At 44.1% G+C, this 23,142-nt stretch overlaps 1 protein-coding gene across 2 annotated transcripts in view; it reads right to left on the minus strand.

The window, feature by feature from the left end:
• STAB1 (stabilin 1) overlaps positions 1 to 23,142 on the minus strand; it is a 508,133-nt gene that overhangs the window by 364,214 nt on the left and 120,777 nt on the right. For both annotated transcript variants that reach the window (XM_073592448.1, XM_073592449.1), the window contains 4 exons: positions 10,572 to 10,694; positions 7,167 to 7,301; positions 5,358 to 5,420; positions 879 to 992 (listed from right to left, as the gene is read on the minus strand). In XM_073592448.1, the coding sequence (XP_073448549.1) occupies positions 879 to 992; positions 5,358 to 5,420; positions 7,167 to 7,301; positions 10,572 to 10,694 (435 nt within the window). The remainder of the gene's footprint in view (positions 1 to 878; positions 993 to 5,357; positions 5,421 to 7,166; positions 7,302 to 10,571; positions 10,695 to 23,142) is intronic.

Consider the following 23,142-nt stretch of genomic DNA (forward strand, 5'->3'; position numbering starts at 1 on the left):
TAATGGAAGGCCATTAAGAAATCTTAGAAAATATATTGATTTTTTTTTATGGTCAAGCAGAAGTCTTAACAGCAGTCAAGCTTCTCTGTAAGACTAGAGTATAATTTTATACTTATCCTAGGAACACTGTATTCTATCCATGCTTGTCCTCTGGGTCTGTAGAGCTCTAAAGCGGTTTTCTTACTCTATGGCAGCTCCATACTGATATACCATACTATACATTAAAGCTGAACTCAAGGGAAAGTTCTAAACTTCCATAAAAGTGGGCCCCACACATTCCAAAGGTTAATTGCTTGTTTTTTTGTCTCAGCTTTACTTAACTTATCCCTTGCTTTCCAAGCAGCCGGTGATCACCTATTTTTGTCAGATCTGGACAGTGCTTTTCTGTCCTCACATACAATGCAGGACTGCTGGTCCTGCATTGTACGTGATGAAGTCAAAGTGTGACTGATGGATGGAGCACCTTTGTGGGACCAGTTGCATGGAAATAAGGGGAAAATATATTTTTACAATTTTTCCCAATAATGTAAGTAGGTATACATCTGAACCGACATCTTGTGCATCTTGCTATGGTCTATGCAAAAGAGGAACACATAATTGTGAAAATTCTAAGTATATCTAAAAGTGATGGAAATCCCCTTGTCATGGAAACAAATGTCTTCATTGAAGATTTCCCATATTTTCTTGTTTTGGCGATAGCTGAAAAGTTTGGATTTAACCTCACTTTCATTGCTAGTGACATGATCAATCAGAGCAAATCTCCTTATGGTCAGCAATATAAACCTTGTGCTTCTATTTCCTCACTACTCCATCCAAATCGTCTTCTAAATTTGTTATATAGCACTAAACATAATAACATTTTAGAAATGAACTCCTACCCGAGTCAAAAGATATATCAATCTTCCATCTCTTAAAGAATCCACAGCCTTGTTACTTGGGACAAGAACAGTGAAGGAGCCATGTCCATTTAATATTGGGGGAAGATCACAGTTCTGCAAACAGAAAGATATGTTTTGTATATGCAGCTAAGTTTTACAATATTGAAACAGAAATTATAGGATAAAGTAGATGGTAATAACGTAGACTGATTTAAGCAACACTTACAATGTGACTGACATGATTTAATTTCCCTAGACTTAGGGACGCTGATTTACTAAAGTTGAGAATCTTCACTTGAATTTACTTAATTTAGCCAATCGCGTGGAAAGCATCTACAGACTGATGAAGAGAAGTTTTATTTTCCCACAATTGGATAATTGAAATGAATATTCACACAATTTTTGAATGAAGATTGTCAATTTATTTAGTAAATCAGCCTCATTTTGCCCATTTAAAAAGCAGTGATATGGCTGTTCCTTAAGTTTTCGTTCAGACAGGTACTGGTACCCATCCTGCATGCACGCTGCCTTTGTTTTTGCACCTTCATTCACCCCAGGCTGCATGCACGCAGCCTATAGAGGTGGATGCAGACTCAGTCACTGCATGACCCCGGATGCACACTGTCAGAGTTGGGGGTCATGCAGCCGCTCCTGCATGGCTGTCAGATTTTGACATGTAGGTGTGACCATGGAGCTGCTTCTGTTGGCTGCCTGCATATAGCTTGAGGCATATAGCTTGAGGCAGATTTAGGCACAAAAACAAAGGAAGCTTGAACAGTGGATAGGTGCCAGCACCTGTTTGAAAGAAGCCACAAGTAAAAATAAACTCTGCAAATTTATTAAGCAAATGTGCTTTGCACTCTGCCACATTCAGGAGTCTAAGGCTCGGTTCACGTAGGGGCGACTTGTCAGGCGACCTAGTCGCCTGACAAGTCGCCTCCCGTTCTGTGCTACGGAACCGTTCTAATAGGAGCGACGCAAGTCGCTCCGACTTAGAAAAAGGTTCCTGTACTACTTTGGGGGCGACTTGGGGCGACTTGCATAGACTTCTATACAGAAGTCGTTTTGCAAGTCGCCTCAGAAGTCGTTTGCAGGTCGCCTCGCTGAGGCGACCTGCAAGTCGTGCCGCCCCTGTGTGAACCGGCACTAAAGCTGCCAGAGCCCAATAGTAATTAATTAGCAGCTGTTTAAGAAAAAGAAAATTCAAGAATGAGAGCATGTGACGCATCAATGTGACATAACTAGCCCTCCTCTAGTTACAGAGTTCTATCTACTATTTTAGGTAAAGAGAGCTCTGTAAGATACTGAGGGGAGCATAGTGCAGCTCATATTTCATGAATGAGTTGGCTGTGGTATGCAGTAGCCCTGCATAGTATAACAGAGAGTGGACCGCGATAAATGACCCCATAGTGTACAGAAAGGTAGTGCTGTACTTTAAACATGTAAGAATTAAGCTGAGTGTGGCCTGAGAGCTAAATTATTGGTGTTTCGTGTTATATACGTTGGCCAACAGTGACAGGAAGTGTGTTATTCACAGGATTACCGAGAGAAAAAAAACATACCCGTGCTATTCCTTCAGAGCCCTGTGCCGTGAATAGTGGCTCCAGTGCGCATGCGCAGAAGTGACGTTATTGTGGCTCGTCCAATCATGCGATGCATACTAGCACATGATAACTTTGCCTTGCAGGTTTTTTTTTTTTTTTTTTAAAGGCTGCGATTTACTACTGCTTTAAGAGCAGCCTTTTAGCAATTACAGAATTGCTGGCCCTGCAAGTGCAACAAGGCAGATCTATGACCCTGTAAGAGCAGTCAGGTCTTCAATGTAAATTTCAGTGGACCTCTCCCTCTTCAATCAATATGGCCCTTGACCTTCTAGTAACACTCAAAGATTCCTTGATCTGTTGGCAAAGGATCTTTCTCGCAATATCCAAGGGGTAAACTTCTACCTAGCTTCTCTGTGACTCCTCGGCAAGGAAGGTTTCTTACAGGTTCTTCCTCCGGGTAGCTATCCTCTTGACCAGCTCCTTCTGGGTAACGCTCTTCAGCAGGTTAGATAAAATTCTGGAGCCTCAGCACAAGCCGAGGATGAGGCTAGGCTCAATTAAACAGATGTTCCAAAGACACATCAAGCCAAGGCAGAGCTCACGAGGAGAGAGCTCCTATGGAAAGGTGCCCCAAATATTTATCTTCTAAACCATACCTATAAACAAGTACCTCATGGATTAGAGGACTCTGAGTCACCACTCTCTTTGCTGGACCCCCTTTCGCAGTAACAGGCAGAAGCAATCAACACATTCAAATTAGGGAAGTCATACATATAGCACCCTCCTAGCATAGGATGATAGGTAAATCTGTTTTTTGGCTTCTTCTGTAATCAAGCAGTAATCACTGGATCTGATCTGATCATGGTATCACAGGCTGGGAGTTTGTTTCCAATGTCTCTAGAAGCAGTTTCCAGAGTTTATGGTGGGAATTTCAAATAACAGGCCAATTTGACTTTCCAGCCTACTATGATTCTAGAATCCTCTTGAATACAGGGGAAACAAATCAGCAGCATGTGAAACACAGTGCAGCCCAAAGCCATCTACAACTGCTCCACTGATTACAGAGGAACCAAAAACTAAAGATATCCTAGCAACCTAGCTAGGAGGGCGCTATATCTATAACCAGGCAGATTATGTTGAGGTGGATTTAAAAAAATCACAAAGCCCTTTTTCAAACCACTGTAAAGAATACGCCTGTAAATGGCTATGTGTGCATGTACACATAAGCTAACAGAGGTGCTTTTACAGGCGGAAAAAAAAAAAAAAGCCAAACACCTATAAAAGTGGCAATTTTTAAGCCTAGTGTGCATGAGGCCTTGCATCTCACTTTCATCATAATCCAAAACAAGAGGTCCATTTCTCAGTTAGAATAGTGAGTGGAGCCATACAAATCATTCCTTTAAAGCCCTGGGTGTACTGTATGTCCAGTACAACTGGTTTACAGCCCAGATACAGCCTAATTTTATGGAGACATTTATTCCTACCTTAAGTTATTTTTAGATGCATAAAAGGTATTCTTAACCTTTTACTACTAAACACTAAGGAAAGAAAAGCTGGTATATTTCCTTAGAATAATAGAGTGCTTCAGAATTTTGGGTTATTCATTTTCACTTATTTTGTAAGAAACTAACAGAGCTTGAAAACCTGAATAGAGTGCAACCATAAAAAAGAAGCAGAGTTAACATTCTCACACTTGTTCTCACCAGTTAATTCCGGATTCCACATTATGCATAATTCATCTGAAGTGTGCAATGCCATCATCAGGGTTTCTAAACAGTTTAGTGGAATTGGCAACACTGGAGGTGAGATTTCATCAGCCCCCTTCAAATTACTTTTTTTAACTAAAAACTCATCTGTAACTTTTATAAAGGAAGTGTCTGATGCTACAGGTTGTGCCTGACTTATTTATTTCTGATTACTACGTGTTCTTGTCATATGTTCCTTATATATTACAAAAATCACGCTCTCCATAGGTTTAGTTTGAATTACCAGGTATGTGTCAGGTTTACTTTAACTATGGCCCACTGTCAGAACTCAATCAGGTTCAGCCCTGTTCCTAGACACCTAATGGATAGTATGATAAACCAAAACCTCCTACTGCAAGTATTATACTCAGTATTGTACATGTAGACCAGTCCTGGGAAAGAAAATACTGTAATGTATACAGAAAAAACAGGCGGTGTTATACCTAGTATTATTAGTGATGTTAGCAGGGAACCTGGAGAATAACATCTCCAGTGTTCTCTACTTGCTAAAACTGTTCACCAACTCAGATCCTCCTCACTAATCAGCCAGACATTGGGAAGTGTAAATGGAGAGAGTGTAAGCTTACTGTTTCTTTACAGTGGCTAGGGGATGGGGGAAAAAGGCGCACAGAACAGGACACGCATGTCACTGGACTGGTTTAAAGTATAAAAAAAAAGAAGAAGAAGAAGATTAAACCCAGTTCTAAACAAGTGCTGAAAAAAAACCACAAGGTCAAAACTCTGGAGAATACCATGGATATCACTTACCATTAATTTATACATTCACATCAACGAATGATAAACTTGCATATAGTACTATCCATGTTCAAATACATTTGCATGCTTCAAATATATTTGCTGGCTTCAGTTATCAATCATTATTAGCTGCCCATGATAACCATAGAACCTCTCCACCCCCTCCCAATCTCTCATTGCTGAAGTATGAAACTGATGGATAATTCAGCAATTAATTATTTGACTTGAAATATATCTTGGTACAGGTTATACACCCTCTGCACATGTGAGGAGCTCTATGAAATATGGCAGTAGTAGATTGCATAGAACTTTGGGAACTTTCTGGCTGTAGCACGGTGGTTATGGTTCCAGGACAACATTAGCAGTTTACTAACTGATTTCATCTGTCGTATGGGATCACTCTTTAAGAACAATATGATTTTTTAATTTCTTACCTCCAACAAAGTTTCAAATCGGCTGAATCTGTCATCTGTGGCAAGTATGTCACCAATGGTCATCTTGAAAACAGTTAAACAAGTGTCACAAATATGTTACATATAACATGATAGCTTACATTTGTCATGATATAGGTTTCAGGCACCTTGCGCAGCCTGCAGCTTAAATAAATAATAGTAGTAGCTACTTTTAGGAAGTGAGGCACATCGACAGTTGAGAAGGTATCCCACTGCCAGAGTCCTGGAGAATTATCTCCTGGAAAATCCGTTTTTTTAATTTAATATTTTCATTCTATCGTGTTGAAAAATCCCCTGATTTGCAGCCGCCACTGATCAGTGTATGGCTAGCTTTAGTCGACAGTCAGAGAACAATGCCCTGCTCATCCATTTTGTGAAGGTGTGACATGTACAAACAAGTGACTTGACTAGGGTAGATCAGAGGTAGCCATACTGCTACTAATAGCCCCTATACCTCCAACCCCCCTTTTCCCATTAAAACACACGATACCAGTTGGAGGTAAATGGACGTCCAGCCTTTTATTAAACACCATAATAAATAACACTTTGACAATTAAACAAAAGCTAGATGTCCCCAGCAAGAACACTGACTCAGGGACATTAACACTTGTCCCACATACCATACAGGCCTACCACTACCTGGTGCCTCTTAGTGGACCACACCCAACCAGAGGATACCATACCAATGATGGTTTCCCACTTGTATCCCACCAACAGATTAGTTAACCCCATCCAAGGGGTCCCAACAGCCATCTCTAAATCTACCCTTTAAACCGACTTACCCCATAACAGGATGGGAGGGCGGGACATTCCCCTGATGTCTTCACACGCCGACGGCTACGGTACCACCCCTTTCTCCAGACTTTTCTCCTGTGCTCCTCCCCATCCCCCCGTCTACTCCACCAATCACGTAAGTACCAAACCCCCACCTAATCTCTTTGTCACGTTAACTCCGATCTGTCTTGTTCCCCTTCCCCCCTGTCATGCCGGCCCTATGCTTTATTCGTCCCTCCTAGCTCCGGGCCTTCCTATTTTAATGCCCCGCTGTGTTCTGCTTAGCTTTCCTGACTCTAAGGTGCTCTTGTCAGTGACAGTGTCAGTGCAACATCGACCTTACTGTGACATGCGCTACATTCTGCATTAGGTAAAACAGTCTTAGCCCTCATGCACACAGGCTGTTAAAAAAACGTTATGAAAACGCCAGTATCTTTGCAGTGATTTTTTTTTACTTTTTTCAGCTTTTTTCAATAGCGTTTTTTAGCGTTTTTGAGCGTTTTTCCGCGTTAGCGTTTTTGAGCGTTTTTTTTTTTTCAATTTTTTTTTTTTTTTTTCAATGGATCAAAAACGCTAAAAAACATTGGTGAATGACGTTTTTGAGCGTTTTTGAGCGTTTTTCAGCGTTAGAGCGTTTTTACAGCTGAAAAACGTCTTTCAGAACCCACTGGTCCTGGGTTTTTTTTACAGCTTAAAAACGCCTATGCCACTTGCAGCTCAAAAACGCCTAGGTGGGCATGATGCCATAGACTAACATAGACAGGCCTTTTTAAGCTGCAAAAAAAGCTCAAAAAAGCAGCTGTAAAAACGTCCGTGTGCATGAGGACTTATACCTGACACAATACATTTCAAACTTGGTTTTAGTTTGATACAAACAGCAAAGTCAGAGAATTATCTGTGGAAAAACTGACATTTGTGGACAGGACTAAAATAGAAATGATAAAGGTTCAGGCCTATAGGCTGCATTTACAAATTCATATTAGTCCAAAAATTGAATAATACAATAATAAAAGATACCTTTTGTTTTTCAATAACTTCTGTGTTGTCATATGTAATGAATTTGTTGATAATATGGATAATGCCATTGGCTGCTGGTAGGTCTGATCTTGTAATTCTGTAAGTTTCACTTGGCTTGGAGGATGTAGTGAAACCCTGTGAGTCAAGTGTAGCAAATAATGTATTATATACTAATAAGAAATATACAGTATACGCAATGACACTATTTAAAGACACTATCATCAGAACATTGATTTCAACAATGTTAATTACCTGTAAACGTCTCCATTGTATAGATATTTCAAAGCCCTAAAGCCTCGTACACATGATCGGATTTTCCGCAGACAAAACCTTGGACTTTTGTCCGAAGGCGTGTGCCTGGATTTTGTCTTGCATACAAACGGCAAGGAATTGTCGGCCAACAAACACGAATGCTTTTTTCAGCTTTTTAGTGCCACCCTTTGGGCTCCTCTGTTAATTTTGTGCTAGTAGAAGTTTGGTTAGTGTTGATTCGCACTTTTCATTTCACGCTTTTCATTTAGCGTTTTTCATTTTGTGCTTTTCAGTTTGTTTCTGAACGACCGTTCGTCAACCAGACATGTGGAATTGGAGGAGATAACGTGTTATTTATTATTGGCCTTGGAGTTATTGCTTTGACCCAACTCCAGTCCTGGAACAGGAGGAGGAGGAGTTCTTGGACCAAAAATTGGTTGCTTTATTAATCTGATCAATTATGTCATATGCCATTGCTGCGGCTGCTCCAGGAGAATAATTCAGATGATTTTCGGAATTATCTCTGGATGACATACCCATGCTTTCACCAACTCTTGGCATTGCTGACCCCCTATATTAAAGCGGAGCGCCTCCGAAAAATTTTTTTTTAAAAGTCAGCAGCTACAAATACTGCAGCTGCTGACTTTTAAAACATGGACACTTACCTGTCCAGGGCGCCCGCGATGTCGGTACCCGAGGCCGAAGCGTCTCTCCGTCCTCGGGTGCTGCCGCCTCCATCTTCGGTAAGGGAATCAGGAAGTGAAGCCGCAATACGGATGGTCCCTGCTGCCTCTGGGACCCGTGTGTTTCCGAGCAGGCAGCGGGGAGGGAGCAGGAAATGGCGTAAATAACCGCAGATTCTGCGGCTATCTATGCCGGAAGTGGTATATACATAGTGGTATATTACAGGTATCTGTACCCCCCTCCCCCCTGAAAGGTGCCAACTGTGTCACCGGAGGGGGGGGGGGAATCTGATGAGTGGAAGTTCCACTTTTGGGTGGAACTCCACTTTAAGAAGCAGGACACATGCATGAGGCTTTTATTTTATTTTTTGGTTCAATAATAATGATTTGATTTGTTATATTTTCTAAATTTTTGGATCCATAGAATGCACGTTTTGGTTGAGTTCTGTTGGCAGATAGCATGTCTAATTTTATTTGTTTTCTTTTTTTAATGCACAATAAAAAAATTGTGGAGAATAATACTTGGCTATGTGTTTTTTCTGTGCAGCGCTCATTGCATTGCATGGTATTCATCGGGGCGAACACCCTGCAAATTCAGGTGTTAAGCGAATGGCCGAACAGGCAAATGTTCAGCCCAAACTCATGCTCGGGCCGAACCGTTCGCCCATCCCGACTTCTAATCTCAGCTTGTTCAATTAAGCTTTGGCAATAAAAGGAGATTCAGAGAAAGGTAACGCTGCTCCAAGTGATCACAATCCAATGGATCAGAATGGTCTGGGTGCAAGCCCCGGCTTGCTACCAAAACAAGGAAAAAGAAAGATACGGCTGCACACCTCCATTATCATTATTGATAAATCAATGTCATCATAACTGCCACTAAGACAGTTATCAAGGACCTGATGACGCCCTGTGGGAGGGCGAAACGTTGACAATATTTCCGGTATCACTGACGTCACTTCCGGTCTCGTGGAACGTACGCCAGGAACTGAGTTTTTACACTAACAGCTCCATGTTTGATGCTTGTTTGATCTTATTTTTTGTAAGTACCCACTCCCTTGTTCAAATAAACCTTTTTTAATGGTACTTCACTATCAGTTCCATTCTTTTTTACTTCTGGGTACTTGTTTGTCTGGCTACGAAACTTCACAAAGGAATCCTGAATCTGATGATCTGACTTCATACCCATCATCCTAAGACATCCATACCAAACTTTAAGTGACCCACCAGACTGAAAAGCTGGGGCTCGTTTTGATCTGGTGAGTGGGGATACATAAAGGTTGTGTTGTACACCTGAATTTTCTGAAGCACTTTTTCCCTTCACTTTGGATTGGAGCACCTTTAGTCACTTTCTTTGGACTTTGTTTTGTTTCATCATTTATATTGTTATTTTTCACTTATTGTGTTTGCGAGCGCTATATTTATATTCATATAATAGATTGGTTTGGCAAGAACGATTCTTCATGAATCCATGATGAATACTGCTAATGATACAGTTTCCATTACTGAAATCTTGTACATAGTCCCTTATCATCCCCTCCAAGAGCTTGCAAACTATTGATGTTAAGCTAACTGATCTGTAATTCCCAGGGATATATCTTGGTCCTTTTTTAAATATTGGTGCTACATTGGCTTTTCTCCAATCTGCTGGTGCCATACCAGTCAGTAGACTGTTCATAAAAATTAGGAACAATGGTCTGGCAATTACTTGACTGAGTTCTTTAAGGACCCTCGGGTGCAAGCCATCTGGTCCCGGTGACTGTTTAAGGTTAGGTTTTTCAAGTCTATGCATAATTCTATCCTCTGTTAGCCATAAGGGTGTCATGAGGATAAACATTGCAGTTTTGGTTACTGAAGCCCCCCCCCCCCGTTTCCCTTGTGAAAACAGAGGAGAAGAATAAATTCAATACCTTCGCCATCTCTCCATCCTTAGTAACCAGATTCCCTTTTTACTATTTATATATTTAAAGAATTTCTTGGGATTTTTTACTCTCCTCCGCTATGTGCCTTTCTTGTTCTATCTTAGTCCCCCTGATTGCATCCTTACATTTCTTATTGCATTCTTTGTTTATTCTAAGCCTATTCTGTCTACCCTGTAAAAGTAAGGATCTGTATACTTAGCTATTCTGAAGTCACCCCGGTCCTCTTCAGTGGCACCTTCAGTGTACAGTAGAAAACGCCATCAATGGCTTCAGAGCCTGGGTGGTGATGTCAATCATAGGCTTACTATAGGGCATCTGTTGTCTACTGTCCCTCCTCTACACTAAAGCTGGTGCTATAAGGCAGTCAAGTGACCAGACCATAGCCACTTCAGAATAGATAAGTATAGGCATCTTTCCTTTTACAGGGTAGATAGAATAGGCACACAATGTGGGTGGGAGTAGATTTAAGCTTAGTTAGGTTTTGACTTGCCTTCCACGTTAACTCCAATGTTTACACTCTACTTTACAAAAGTAATAGTACAGGTTCTTACCTTCGTGGAAAATTCCAGGACATCCCCACCCATCGTCCACAGTTTACCAATTTTCTTCAAATCATTATTCATGTACTGGCCAGCAACAATATGAGCTTTGCAAAATAGCTTAGCTGTGGTCTCCTAACGATATAAACAAAAGTATATCAGACAAAGACTTGCTGTTCTATCACAGAAGATTTTGGAGTTGTAAGATATGATGTTTATGCAATACTTCATACCAAGAACAGTTCTAGGTAGCGTGGAGTAGATGGTAGAGGGTAGTGATATGGCGCAAAATTAGATAAACTTATTAAACTATGCAAAAGTGAACCACGAAAAGATGCTGAATTTAAGTATTGACAACTGTAACATTGTAACAATGGACCGTATGTTAGATAAACCACTATCTGGATAAAGTGTATTGTGTTTCATGTTTGAATGTACTGTTTGTTTTTTTGAGCAATAAAAACCCTAGGATTAAAAACAAAAAACAAAAAAAAAAAACAAGAACAGTTCACTTGCAGAACTATTGGAATCATTTTCCTTCCTCAACATTTTAAGTGGTGAAATAAATAGGTTAAGGTAGGCTTGATCTACAAAGATGTGCTATGATATAGGGGACATCTAGCAGTGTTGATTGTGCCTAAGCAGTACTTTTTTACATGAATGAATACTGGAATGTACTTTTTTTATCTTGAATGCCTCCTGAAAAGTAGCAGTGCACTTCCTGGTGTGTTAATGTGCCTACTGTCTAGCCACTTTTGTGCCTACAGACACAGAGCTGTATCTCTGCAGTGTGAGATCGAAGGCACTACTGCCTCTGACTGTTAGTTTTATGAAATATGGGGTATTTGGTGATGCAACTACTATACAGATCACTGTCCTTGCTGAAGTCTTTGGCATGAGGAGGAAATGTCCTCCCTCTACTAAGATGGTAGAAAAGAATTTCAAGATCCATGGAATCATAATTTCTAGGTCACCACATCCCAAGATAGATAGAAAGAACATAGAACCCCCATTTGTGGATGGGACTTTAAAAGTGACCAAGATCGATACATTTGATTGAATTTGCATAGTACGTGCAGAATTTGCACGTACTATGCAAATTCAATCAAATGTATCGATGTTGATTACTTTTTTGTCTTTGATGACTTAAGTCTTTTATTCAATATCTGTTTTTTGTAATAAATTTACTTTTTTTGATACAATATATTGTTGTTGGTCACTTTTAAAGTCCCACCCACAAATGGGGGTTCTATGTTCATTCTATCTAATAAGATGGTTGCCCTAATACAGAGGCACAGTGCATGGACAATTCTGGGCACTAGTCCTGTGCGTGTAATATTTTTTGGGGGGCAAAACTTTTAGTAGTTCACTTCCTCTTCAAAGTCTTTTTTATTTTTTTATTCTTTTTATTAGTTGACCCCTCTTGTCATAAATGTGTGCTCTTAAGACAATGTTTAAAAGGAATATATTATCAAATACCATATGTTTGTGTTTTTATTATTGTTAGTAATTTTGAGGTTACTTTCACATTTACCAAGCTTCATATTTCATCATTTTTAAAAATAAAAAAAATAGAAGGGGCTCTGCATTTCCCTGCACTTTCATAGACTTTCTACTTGACATAAGAAATCAACACAGGGAGTGTATGGTTTTCGGTGAGTTGGCAGACTCATAGGGGCTGCTTTATTAAAGGACATGCATGTATGTCAGTACATTAACAATGCACATACAGGGTCAGGGCCGATCCTAGGGTCACAGACGCCTGGGTGCAGAAATATTTCTGGCGCCCCCCCACGTGGGCGTGGACATCTTATCAAATCCTCCCCTTTACAAATGTTTCTATGGCAACGACTCAAACACAGAGATGTTCCCCTAAGAACTCTTCGTTACCCTAGGATCCTCCCATGATCTTTTAACAATAAAGAAAATACAGGAAGAGCGTACACAAATGAGACCTGGAGGGGAGTCTCTCTGATGCACACAGAGAGGGCTTCTGTTAGAGAATCTGTTAGAAAGAGCCCCCAGACATAGTACAAGAGATAGTCAGAGACTGCAGACATAGTACAGGAGCTGGTCAGAGACTGCAGACATGGTACAGGAGATGGTCAGAGACTGCAGACATGGTACAGGAGATGGTCAGAGACTGCAGACATGGTACAGGAGACGGTCAGAGACTGCAAACGTGATACAAGTTATGATCAGAGACTGCAGACATACTACAGGAGACGGTCAGACTGGAGATATAATACAGGAGATGGTCAGAGACTGCAGACATAATACAGGAGATGGTCAGGGACTGGAGATATAATACAAGAGATGGTCAGGGACTGCAGACATACTACAGGAGATGGTCAGAGACTGCAGACATACTACAGGCGATGGTCAGAGACTGCAGACATGATAATACAAGAGATGGTCAGAGACTGCAGACATGATACAAGAGATGGTCAGACTGCAGACATGTTACAAGAGATGGTCAGAGACTGCAGACATATTACAAGAGATGGTCAGAGACTGCAGACATGTTACAAGAGATGGTCAGAGACTGCAGACATGTTACAAGAGATGGTCAGAGAGTGCAGACATGTTACAAGAGATGGTCAGAGACTGCAGACATGTTACAAGAGATGGTCAGAGACTGCAGACATACTACAGGAGATGGTCAGAGACTGCAGACATGTTACAAGAGATGGTCAGAGAATGCGGACATATTACAGGAGATGTTTAGAGACTGCAGACATGGTACAGGAGATGGTCAGAGACTGTAGACATACTACAGGAGACGGTCAGAGACTGCAGACATACTACAGGAGACGGTCAGAGACTGCAGAAATACTACAGGAGACGGTCAGAGACTGCAGACATACTACAGGAGATGGTCAGAGACTGCAGACATAGTACAGAAGATGGTCAGAGACTGCAGACATACTACAGGAGATAGTCAGAGACTACAGACATGAAACAAGAGATGGTCAGAGACTGCAGACATGATACAAGAGATGGTCAGAGACTGCAGACATGATACAAGAGATGGTCAGAGACTGCAGACATGTTACAAGAGATGATCAGAGACTGCAGACATGTTACAAGAGATGATCAGAGACTGCAGTTCCTATGGACGTTAGTAAATAATGGCCGATCGGCCCTCTCACCTGACCCAGCGATACAGCAACAACGGTTCCTCTGATCAGGAGTCTGCTCACTCTGAATTGCCCGTGGTGACTCCGCTGGGTAGAGCCCAGATCTATATTCTGGCAATGACTCAATTTCTTTCTCTACCAGGGATGGCGCTAGGCTGTGTGGCTTTCCCTTATGTGGCGCAAGGCAGCAGGGTTCTCTCTCTAATGGTGTTCCCTCAGCACTGTCCTCTCCCTCTGGAGTCCTGGGTGCACTTCCCTGAAAGCTTTCCCGAGCTCCTGGCTCTCTCTCTCCCATTCAGCTGAGCCTGCTGTGTGGGCTGCAGTTTCTGTGTTACAGTGGGGCTGCCAGTCCTAGGGACTACATGTCCCACAATCCTCTTCTTTGCTCTTGCTTTTTTCTTCCCTGGCCGATATGAAGGCAGGGGAAGAAACATAGTGCACCGCTCACTAGTACAGCAGCACACACAAGGAGGAGAGGGAAAGGGGAAACAAGAGCCCGCGGCTGCAGTGGCGTCACTAGGGTTGGTGTCACCCGGTGCGGTAAAACATGGTATCACCCTCTCCACCAACTACAGTCGCCTCTCAGTACAGACCCCCTCCACTAAGTATAGACCCCCCTCCGTCAGTGCAGACCCCCACTAAGTATAAACACCTCCCTCAGTATAGACCCCCCCAGCACAAAACACCCCCCTTTATCAGAATAGACCCCCCTCAGGACAAACCACCCCCCTCCATTAGTACAGACCCCCCTCAGGACAAACCACCCCCTCCATTAGTACAGAACCACCCCCCTCCATTAGTACGGAACCCTTCAGAACAAACCACCCCCCTCCATTAGTACAGACCCCCCTCAGGACAAACCACCCCCCTCCATTAGTACAGACCCCCCTCAGGACAAACCACCCCCCTCCATTAGTACAGACCTCCCTCAGGACAAAACACCCCCCTCCATTAGTACAGACCCCCCAGAACAACCCCCCCCCTCCATTAGTACAGACCCCCCCAGAACAAACCACCCTCCTCCATTAGTACAGACCCCCGCGACAAACCACCGGCCCCCTTCCATTAGTACAGACCCCCAGGACAAACCACCCCCCTCCATTAGTACAGACCCCCTCAGGACAAACCACCCCCCTCCATTAGTACAGACCTCCCTCAGGACAAACCACCCCCCTCCATTAGTACAGACCCCCCAGAACAACCCCCCCCTCCATTAGTACAGACCCCCCCAGAACAAACCACCCTCCTCTATTAGTACAGACCCCCGCGACAAACCACCGGCCCCCTTCCATTAGTACAGACCCCTAAGGACAAACCACCCCCCTCCATTAGTACAGACCACCGCGACAAACCACCTGCCCCCTTCCATTAGTACAGCCCCCCCAGGACAAACCACCCCCCTCCATTAGTACAGACCCCCCAGGACAAACCACCCCCCTCCATTAGTACAGACCCCCAGGACAAACCACCCCCCCTCCATTAGTACAGACCCCCCCAGGACAACCCCCCCATTAGTATAGACCCCCCCAGGACAAATCACCCCCTCTACATTAGTATAGACCCCCCAGGACAAACCACCCCCCCTCCATTAGTACAGACCCCCCCAGAACAACCCACCCCCCTCCATTAGTACAGACCCCCCCAGGACAAACCACCCCCCCATTAGTTTAGACCCCCCAGGACAAATCACCCCCCAGGACATGGTATCACCCCCTCTACCAACTACAGTCGCCCCTCAGTACAGACCCCCCTCCACTAAGTATAGACCCCCCTCCGTCAGTGCAGACCCCCACTAAGTATAAACACCTCCCTCAGTATAGACCCCCCCAGGAAAAAACATCCCCCTTTATCAGAATAGACCCCCCTAGGGACAAGCCACCCCCCTCCATTAGTACAGACCCCCCTCAGGACAAACCACCCCCTCCATTAGTACAGAACCACCCCCCCATTAGTACGGAACCCTTCAGAACAAACCACCCCCCTCCATTAGTACAGACCCCCCTCAGGACAAACCACCCCCCTCCATTAGTACAGACCCCCCTCAGGACAAACCACCCCCCTCCATTAGTACAGACCCCCCTCAGGACAAACCACCCCCCTCCATTAGTACAGACCCCCCCAGAACAACCCCCCCTCTATTAGTACAGACCCCCCCAGAACAAACCACCCTCCTCCATTAGTACAGACCCCCGCGACAAACCACCGGCCCCCTTCCATTAGTACAGACCCCCCAGGACAACCCACCCCCCTCCATTAGTACAGACCCCCCAGGACAAACCACCCCCCCATTAGTTTAGACCCCCCAGGACAAATCACCCCCCAGGACATGGTATCACCCCCTCTACCAACTACAGTCGCCCCTCAGTACAGACCCCCCTCCACTAAGTATAGACCCCCCTCCATCAGTGCAGACCCCCACTAAGTATAAACACCTCCCTCAGTATAGACCCCCCCAGCACAAAACACCCCCCTTTATCAGAATAGACCCCCCTCAGGACAAGCCACCCCCCTCCATTAGTACAGACCCCCCTCAGGACAAACCACCCTCTCCATTAGTACAGAACCACCCCCCCATTAGTACGGAACCCTTCAGAACAAACCACCCCCCTCCATTAGTACAGACCCCCCTCAGGACAAACCACCCCCCTCCATTAGTACAGACCCCCCTCAGGACAAACCACCCCCTCCATTAGTACAGAACCACCCCCCCATTAGTACGGAACCCTTCAGAACAAACCACCCCCCTCCATTAGTACAGACCCCCCTCAGGACAAACCACCCCCCTCCATTAGTACAGAACCCCCTCAGGACAAACCACCCCCCTCCATTAGTACAGACCCCCCTCAGGACAAACCACCCCCCTCCATTAGTACAGACCCCCCTAGAACAACCCCCCCTCCATTAGTACAGACCCCCCCAGAACAAACCACCCTCCTCCATTAGTACAGACCCCCGCGACAAACCACCGGCCCCCTTCCATTAGTACAGACCCCCCAGGACAACCCACCCCCCTCCATTAGTACAGACCCCCCAGGACAAACCACCCCCCCATTAGTTTAGACCCCCCAGGACAAATCACCCCCCAGGACATGGTATCACCCCCTCTACCAACTACAGTCGCCCCTCAGTACAGACCCCCCTCCACTAAGTATAGACCCCCCTCCATCAGTGCAGACCCCCACTAAGTATAAACACCTCCCTCAGTATAGACCCCCCCAGCACAAAACACCCCCCTTTATCAGAATAGACCCCCCTCAGGACAAGCCACCCCCCTCCATTAGTACAGACCCCCCTCAGGACAAACCACCCCCTCCATTAGTACAGAACCACCCCCCCATTAGTACGGAACCCTTCAGAACAAACCACCCCCCTCCATTAGTACAGACCCCCCTCAGGACAAACCACCCCCCTCCATTAGTACAGACCCCCCTCAGGACAAACCACCCCCCTCCATTAGTACAGACCCCCTCAGGACAAACCACCCCCTCCATTAGTACAGACCCTCCCAGAACAAACCACCCTCCTCTATTAGTACAGACCCCCGCAACAAACCACCGGCCCCCTTCCATTAGTACAGACCCCTAAGGACAAACCACCCCCCTCCATTAGTACAGACCACCGCGACAAACCACCTGCCCCTTCCATTAGTACAGACCCCCCCAGACAAACCACCCCCCCACATTAGTACAGACCCCCAGGACAAACCCCCCCCCTCCCTTAGTACAGACCCCCCAGGACAAAGCACCCCCCTCCATTAGTACAGACCCCCCAGGACAAACCACCCCCTCCATTAGTACAGACCCCCAGGACAAACCCCCCCTCCATTAGTACAGACCCTCCCAGGACAACCCCCCCATTAGTATAGACCCCCCCAGGACAAATCACCCCCTCTACATTAGTATAGGCCCCCCAGGACAAACCACCCCCCTCCATTAGTACAGACCCCCCCAGGACAACCCACCCCCCTCCATTAGTACAGACCCCCCCAGGACAAACCACCCCCCCATTAGTTTAGACCCCCCAGGACAAATCACCCCCCAGGACATGGTATCACCCCCTCTACCAACTACAGTCGCCCCTCAGTACAGACCCCCCTCCACTAAGTATAGACCCCCCTCCGTCAGTGCAGACCCCCACTAAGTATATACACCTCCCTCAGTATAGACCCCCCAGGACAAAACACCCCCCTTTATCAGAATAGACCCCCCTCAGGACAAGCCACCCCCCTCCATTAGTACAGACCCCCCTCAGGACAAACCACCCCCTCCATTAGTACAGAACCACCCCCCCCATTAGTACGGAACCCTTCAGAACAAACCACCCCCCTCCATTAGTACAGACCCCCCTCAGGACAAACCACCCCCCTCCATTAGTACAGACCCCCCTCAGGACAAACCACCCCCCTCCATTAGTACAGACCCCCCTCAGGACAAACCACCCTCCTCCATTAGTACAGACCCCCCAGAACAACCCCCCCTCCATTAGTACAGACCCCCCCAGAACAAACCACCCTCCTCCATTAGTACAGACCCCCGCGACAAACCACCGGCCCCCTTCCATTAGTACAGACCCCCCAGGACAACCCACCCCCCTCCATTAGTACAGACCCCCCAGGACAAACCACCCCCCCATTAGTTTAGACCCCCCAGGACATGGTATCACCCCCTCTACCAACTACAGTCGCCCCTCAGTACAGACCCCCCTCCACTAAGTATAGACACCCCTCCGTCAGTGCAGACCCCCACTAAGTATAAACACCTCCCTCAGTATAGACCCCCCCAGGACAAAACACCCCCCTTTATCAGAATAGACCCCCCTCAGGACAAGCCACCCTCCTCCATTAGTACAGACCCCCCTCAGGACAAACCACCCCCTCCATTAGTACAGAACCACCCCCCCATTAGTACGGAACCCTTCAGAACAAACCACCCTCCTCCATTAGTACAGACCCCCCTCAGGACAAACCACCCCTCTCCATTAGTACAGACCCCCCTCAGGACAAGCCACCCCCCTCCATTAGTACAGACCCCCCTCAGGACAAACCACCCCCTCCATTAGTACAGAACCACCCCCCCATTAGTACGGAACCCTTCAGAACAAACCACCCCCTCCATTAGTACAGACCCCCCTCAGGACAAACCACCCCCCTCCATTAGTACAGACCCCCCTCAGGACAAACCACCCCCCTCCATTAGTACAGACCCCCCTCAGGACAAACCACCCCCCTCCATTAGTACAGACCCCCCAGAACAACCCCCCCTCCATTAGTACAGACCCCCCCAGAACAAACCACCCTCCTCCATTAGTACAGACCCCCGCGACAAACCACCGGCCCCCTTCCATTAGTACAGACCCCCCAGGACAAACCACCCCCCTCCATTAGTACAGACCCCCCAGAACAAACCACCCTCCTCTATTAGTACAGACCCCCGCGACAAACCACCGGCCCCCTTCCATTAGTACAGACCCCTAAGGACAAACCACCCCCCTCCATTAGTACAGACCACCTCGACAAACCACTTGTCCCCTTCCATTAGTACAGAACCCCCCAGACAAACCACCCCCCCTATATATCTATGTGCGTGTCACCGGCGCAAAACCAAACTTTAATTTTTCCTACTAAGTACCAAGTATTAGGTATGCTGCACTCAAAGACGACCCTTCACTTAGATGGGTAAAGTTATTAGTGGATATGTGTGAGTGCGCTGCCCCCTTTTTATATAACACCACCTGTGGTCCTTAACAGCTACCAATAATCAATATTACATGTGCATACATTTAAACTTTAGATCAATAAATCATGCATTTAACAAAAAAAGTCCTTCAGACATGTTGCAAAATCTTGTATCCTTTAAAGTGACTGGCGTGCTCCTATGTTACTTCAATGTGTGACTGAGTGGGACCCTCCACCATTCAGATTGGCCACTCACCAGATGTTTCACTAGGGGTACGCCTTTGGTTCATTCAGGGATAACCATTCCACACAGGTACCACTTCTCACCAGTTTACAACTTGTGTTCTAATACTCCTCATAGTAAAGCATAGAAACAGAAGGCGATCATAGCGCAATATGTTTAAACCATTTATTTTAAAAGATATCAAAGGTTAAAATCACTCACATTTAAAGGTGCCCTTTTGCCGGCACGAAGCTTTTCCAGCAGTTACGGACGAGTGTCTAATAGCATGGTTCGCCTGGTGTTGTAAGCGGTCTCCACGCTTGGCTTGCACTCCAAGCCTCGTTTCCGTTTTCGTCCGGTCACGTGATGCGTGAAAATCTCCCAGCAGCCTCTACGCGTTTCGCATCATCAAATGCGTCATCAGGAAGCTGCCGTTTGATTGGTGCCCTTTCTATTTATACTATGTGTGGCCGGAAGTGCGCATTCCGCCATTTTAACTAAGGTAATGCTCCCATTTGTAACTTCCTTTCTGTTATCGCCATTTTGACTAAGGGTTTTTCCCTTTTGTATAATACACGCTTATATCACTAATTCCCCTTTCCATTTTCTTAGTTTGTGTTCCGATTTGTGGGGGTATTAACCCATCTATATCTGCTGGAGAGGCTTTTACAATGTCTCAAACACATTACACATTTTATAAAATATTTTTTAAACCCTCTGCCCATTCCGCCCTAGCCATTCGTGCATGTACAATATGGGACAGCAAAATAAAAAACATTCTTTGCAATAATCAAACAAAGTTCAAACAGATAGTTCTAAGAACCGTGTCTGATTTATATATATGACCCCTATTTCCATACTTTTCTATATATAAACCTTTTTTATTGTGATAAGAAATCAAAAAATGTTGTCGCAATTAAAAGGAAATATATTAAGTGAAAAAAATATAAATATAATAAATAAAAAGCCATTATCATAAAGATAAAAAATAAAAATGTAAGAAATAAAAATAAAAATAAATATAAACATAAAAATAAAAATGAAAATAAAAAAATATAAAAATAAAAATAAAAATAAAAATATAAATAAAAATAAAAAAATATAAAAATATAAACCAAAAATAAAAATAAAAATAAAATTAAAAATAAAAAATAAAAAATGCAAATAAAATAAAAATAAAAATAATGAAAATTAGTAATTTTCTAGATAGCAGTTGATGTCGAGTTCCACGTTCATCCCTTTTGGTTTCATAGTTTCCATTTTAAATATCCAATGGGTTTCATTTCTTGATACCTCCCTTCTCATATTAGTGTTTCTCCAATCTTTTTCTATTCTATCTATTCCATAGAATTTTAAATGTTGGGGGTTTCTACCATGTACATCCCTGAAGTGTTTAGATACACTATGGTGTTTAAATCCTTTTTTGATATTTCTAACGTGCTCTCCTACTCTCACCGATAGGGCTCTAGTTGTTCTACCCACGTATTGCAGCCCACAGCTGCACTCCAATACGTAGGTAACATGTGTGCTGGCACATGTTATAAGTTTATCAATTTTAAAGGTTTGCTTGTTGCTGTTTGATACAAAATTAGTAGTTTTTCTATCACTTTTAACGGTAGACCTGCACGCTTTACATTTTCCACACCTAAAAAAACCCTCCTGCTCAAAGAAGGTTGTCATCCTTTTAGGGGGGTCTGGTACATTTTTTACTATTTTATCCCTAATCCTCCTAGCTCTCCTATATACGAACGCTGGTTTGTTTGGCAGGACCTTGCTCAACTGTGGATCATTGCTGATTATGGGCCAATGTTTTGTTATAATTTTTTCTAATGTTTTATATTGTTTATTGAATGCTATTATAAATGGTACTTTGTCCTTATGGTTATGATTTCTAATTTTATTAGTTAGTGTTAGCTCTCTATCCATATTGGCTATTTTAAGACGCGTATCCTCCAGTGTGTCTTTGCGGTACCCCTTGTCTATAAATCTCTTAATTAGTATATCTGTCTGTTGGAAATAATCCTCTATTTGGTCACAATTTCGTCTTATCCTAATAAACTGGCTTTTTGGGATTGCTTTTTTCCAATGGGGGTGATGACAGCTCCCCATCGGAATGTAACCATTCCGGTCCGTATCTTTGAAGTGTGTTCTAGTTCCCAGTTTGTTTTTGTTTTTATAAATTTCCAAATCCAAAAAATTTATTTTTTGTTGGTGTACTGTAGCTGTAAATTTAATATCATATTTATTATGGCCAATATGTTGGATAAATGCTTCCAGTTGTTGTTGACTTCCCTTCCACACTATCAAAATGTCATCTATGAATCGTTTGTATAACAGCAGGTGTGGCCAGCATCTTCCAAAAATCTCTTCTTCCTCCCATTTACTGAGGAAGATGTTGGCCACACTTGGTGCATACTTGTTACCCATCCCTACTCCCTTTATCTGCCTATAGTAGTTGTGGTTATGCCAGAAGAAGTTATTCCCCATGGCCATCCTTAATCCCTCCAGTATAAACCTTCTTTGTTTCAATTTTAGGTCCGATAGTGTCTTCATTCCCCATGCTACAGCTGCCAAAGCGTCCGTTTGTTTTATGTTGGTGTACAACGACTCCACATCCATTGTTACCAATAGTGTGGATTCGTCCACCTGTAAATTCCTTAGGCTGTTAATTACATCCTTACTATCCTTGAGGAATGCCTTGCCCTCTCCCGCTATAGGCTGGAGGAATATATCCAAATATTCCCCCAATCTTGAATAGACTGATTCTATGCCACTGATTATAGGCCTTCCTGGTGGTCTAGTTTTGTTCTTATGGATTTTAGGAACCTGGTATATTACTGGTACCCTTGGTGCTTCTGTCAACAAATATCTACCTTCTTTCTTGTTTATAATATTGTCGGCTATGCCCTTATTCAAATACTCTTTTAATTTCTTCTTTAATTCTCTATTGGGATTCTTTTTCAGGGGTTGGTATGTACTTATATCTTTAACTAGTCTCTCCAATTCTGCATGGTAGTCCTGTTTGGTTAATATCACTACCCCTCCCCCTTTATCCGCTGGCCTAATTACTATGTTTTTTCTTTTTTCTAGTTTCTTCAGTCCTTGCCATATTCTATCTTTTTTACACTTTGCCGGTTTAATATTTCTCAGTTCCTTCTCTACTATCCTCTTAAACACCTCGATGTGTTGATTGGTGTTCGACCTAGGGTTAAACGTGGACCTGTTCCTCAACTGGCTATGTGTGTATTCCATTCCATTGGTTTGGTGTTGGGGTTCTCCTTTCTCTAAATAGTTAACATCGGGGATGTGCTTGCGGATGTAGGAACGAGTAGAATATCAGGGACCCATATCGCCAATTTAACCAGAAAAGACACTGGAGCAACAGGACAAACCCCGCATGATAATCAGAAGAAATTAAATACCCAGAAACCCGACCAAGGGAACAACAGCACATATACGGCCCCCTACCAACCCCCGATGGGACCATATCCCAGACCTTGGAGAGGAGGTTACAGGGGGAGGGGAAGGGGCTATTATAATTATGGC

The sequence above is a fragment of the Aquarana catesbeiana genome, linkage group LG07 (genome assembly GCF_042186555.1).
Source record: "Aquarana catesbeiana isolate 2022-GZ linkage group LG07, ASM4218655v1, whole genome shotgun sequence".
Classification (NCBI taxonomy): Eukaryota; Metazoa; Chordata; class Amphibia; order Anura; family Ranidae; genus Aquarana; species Aquarana catesbeiana.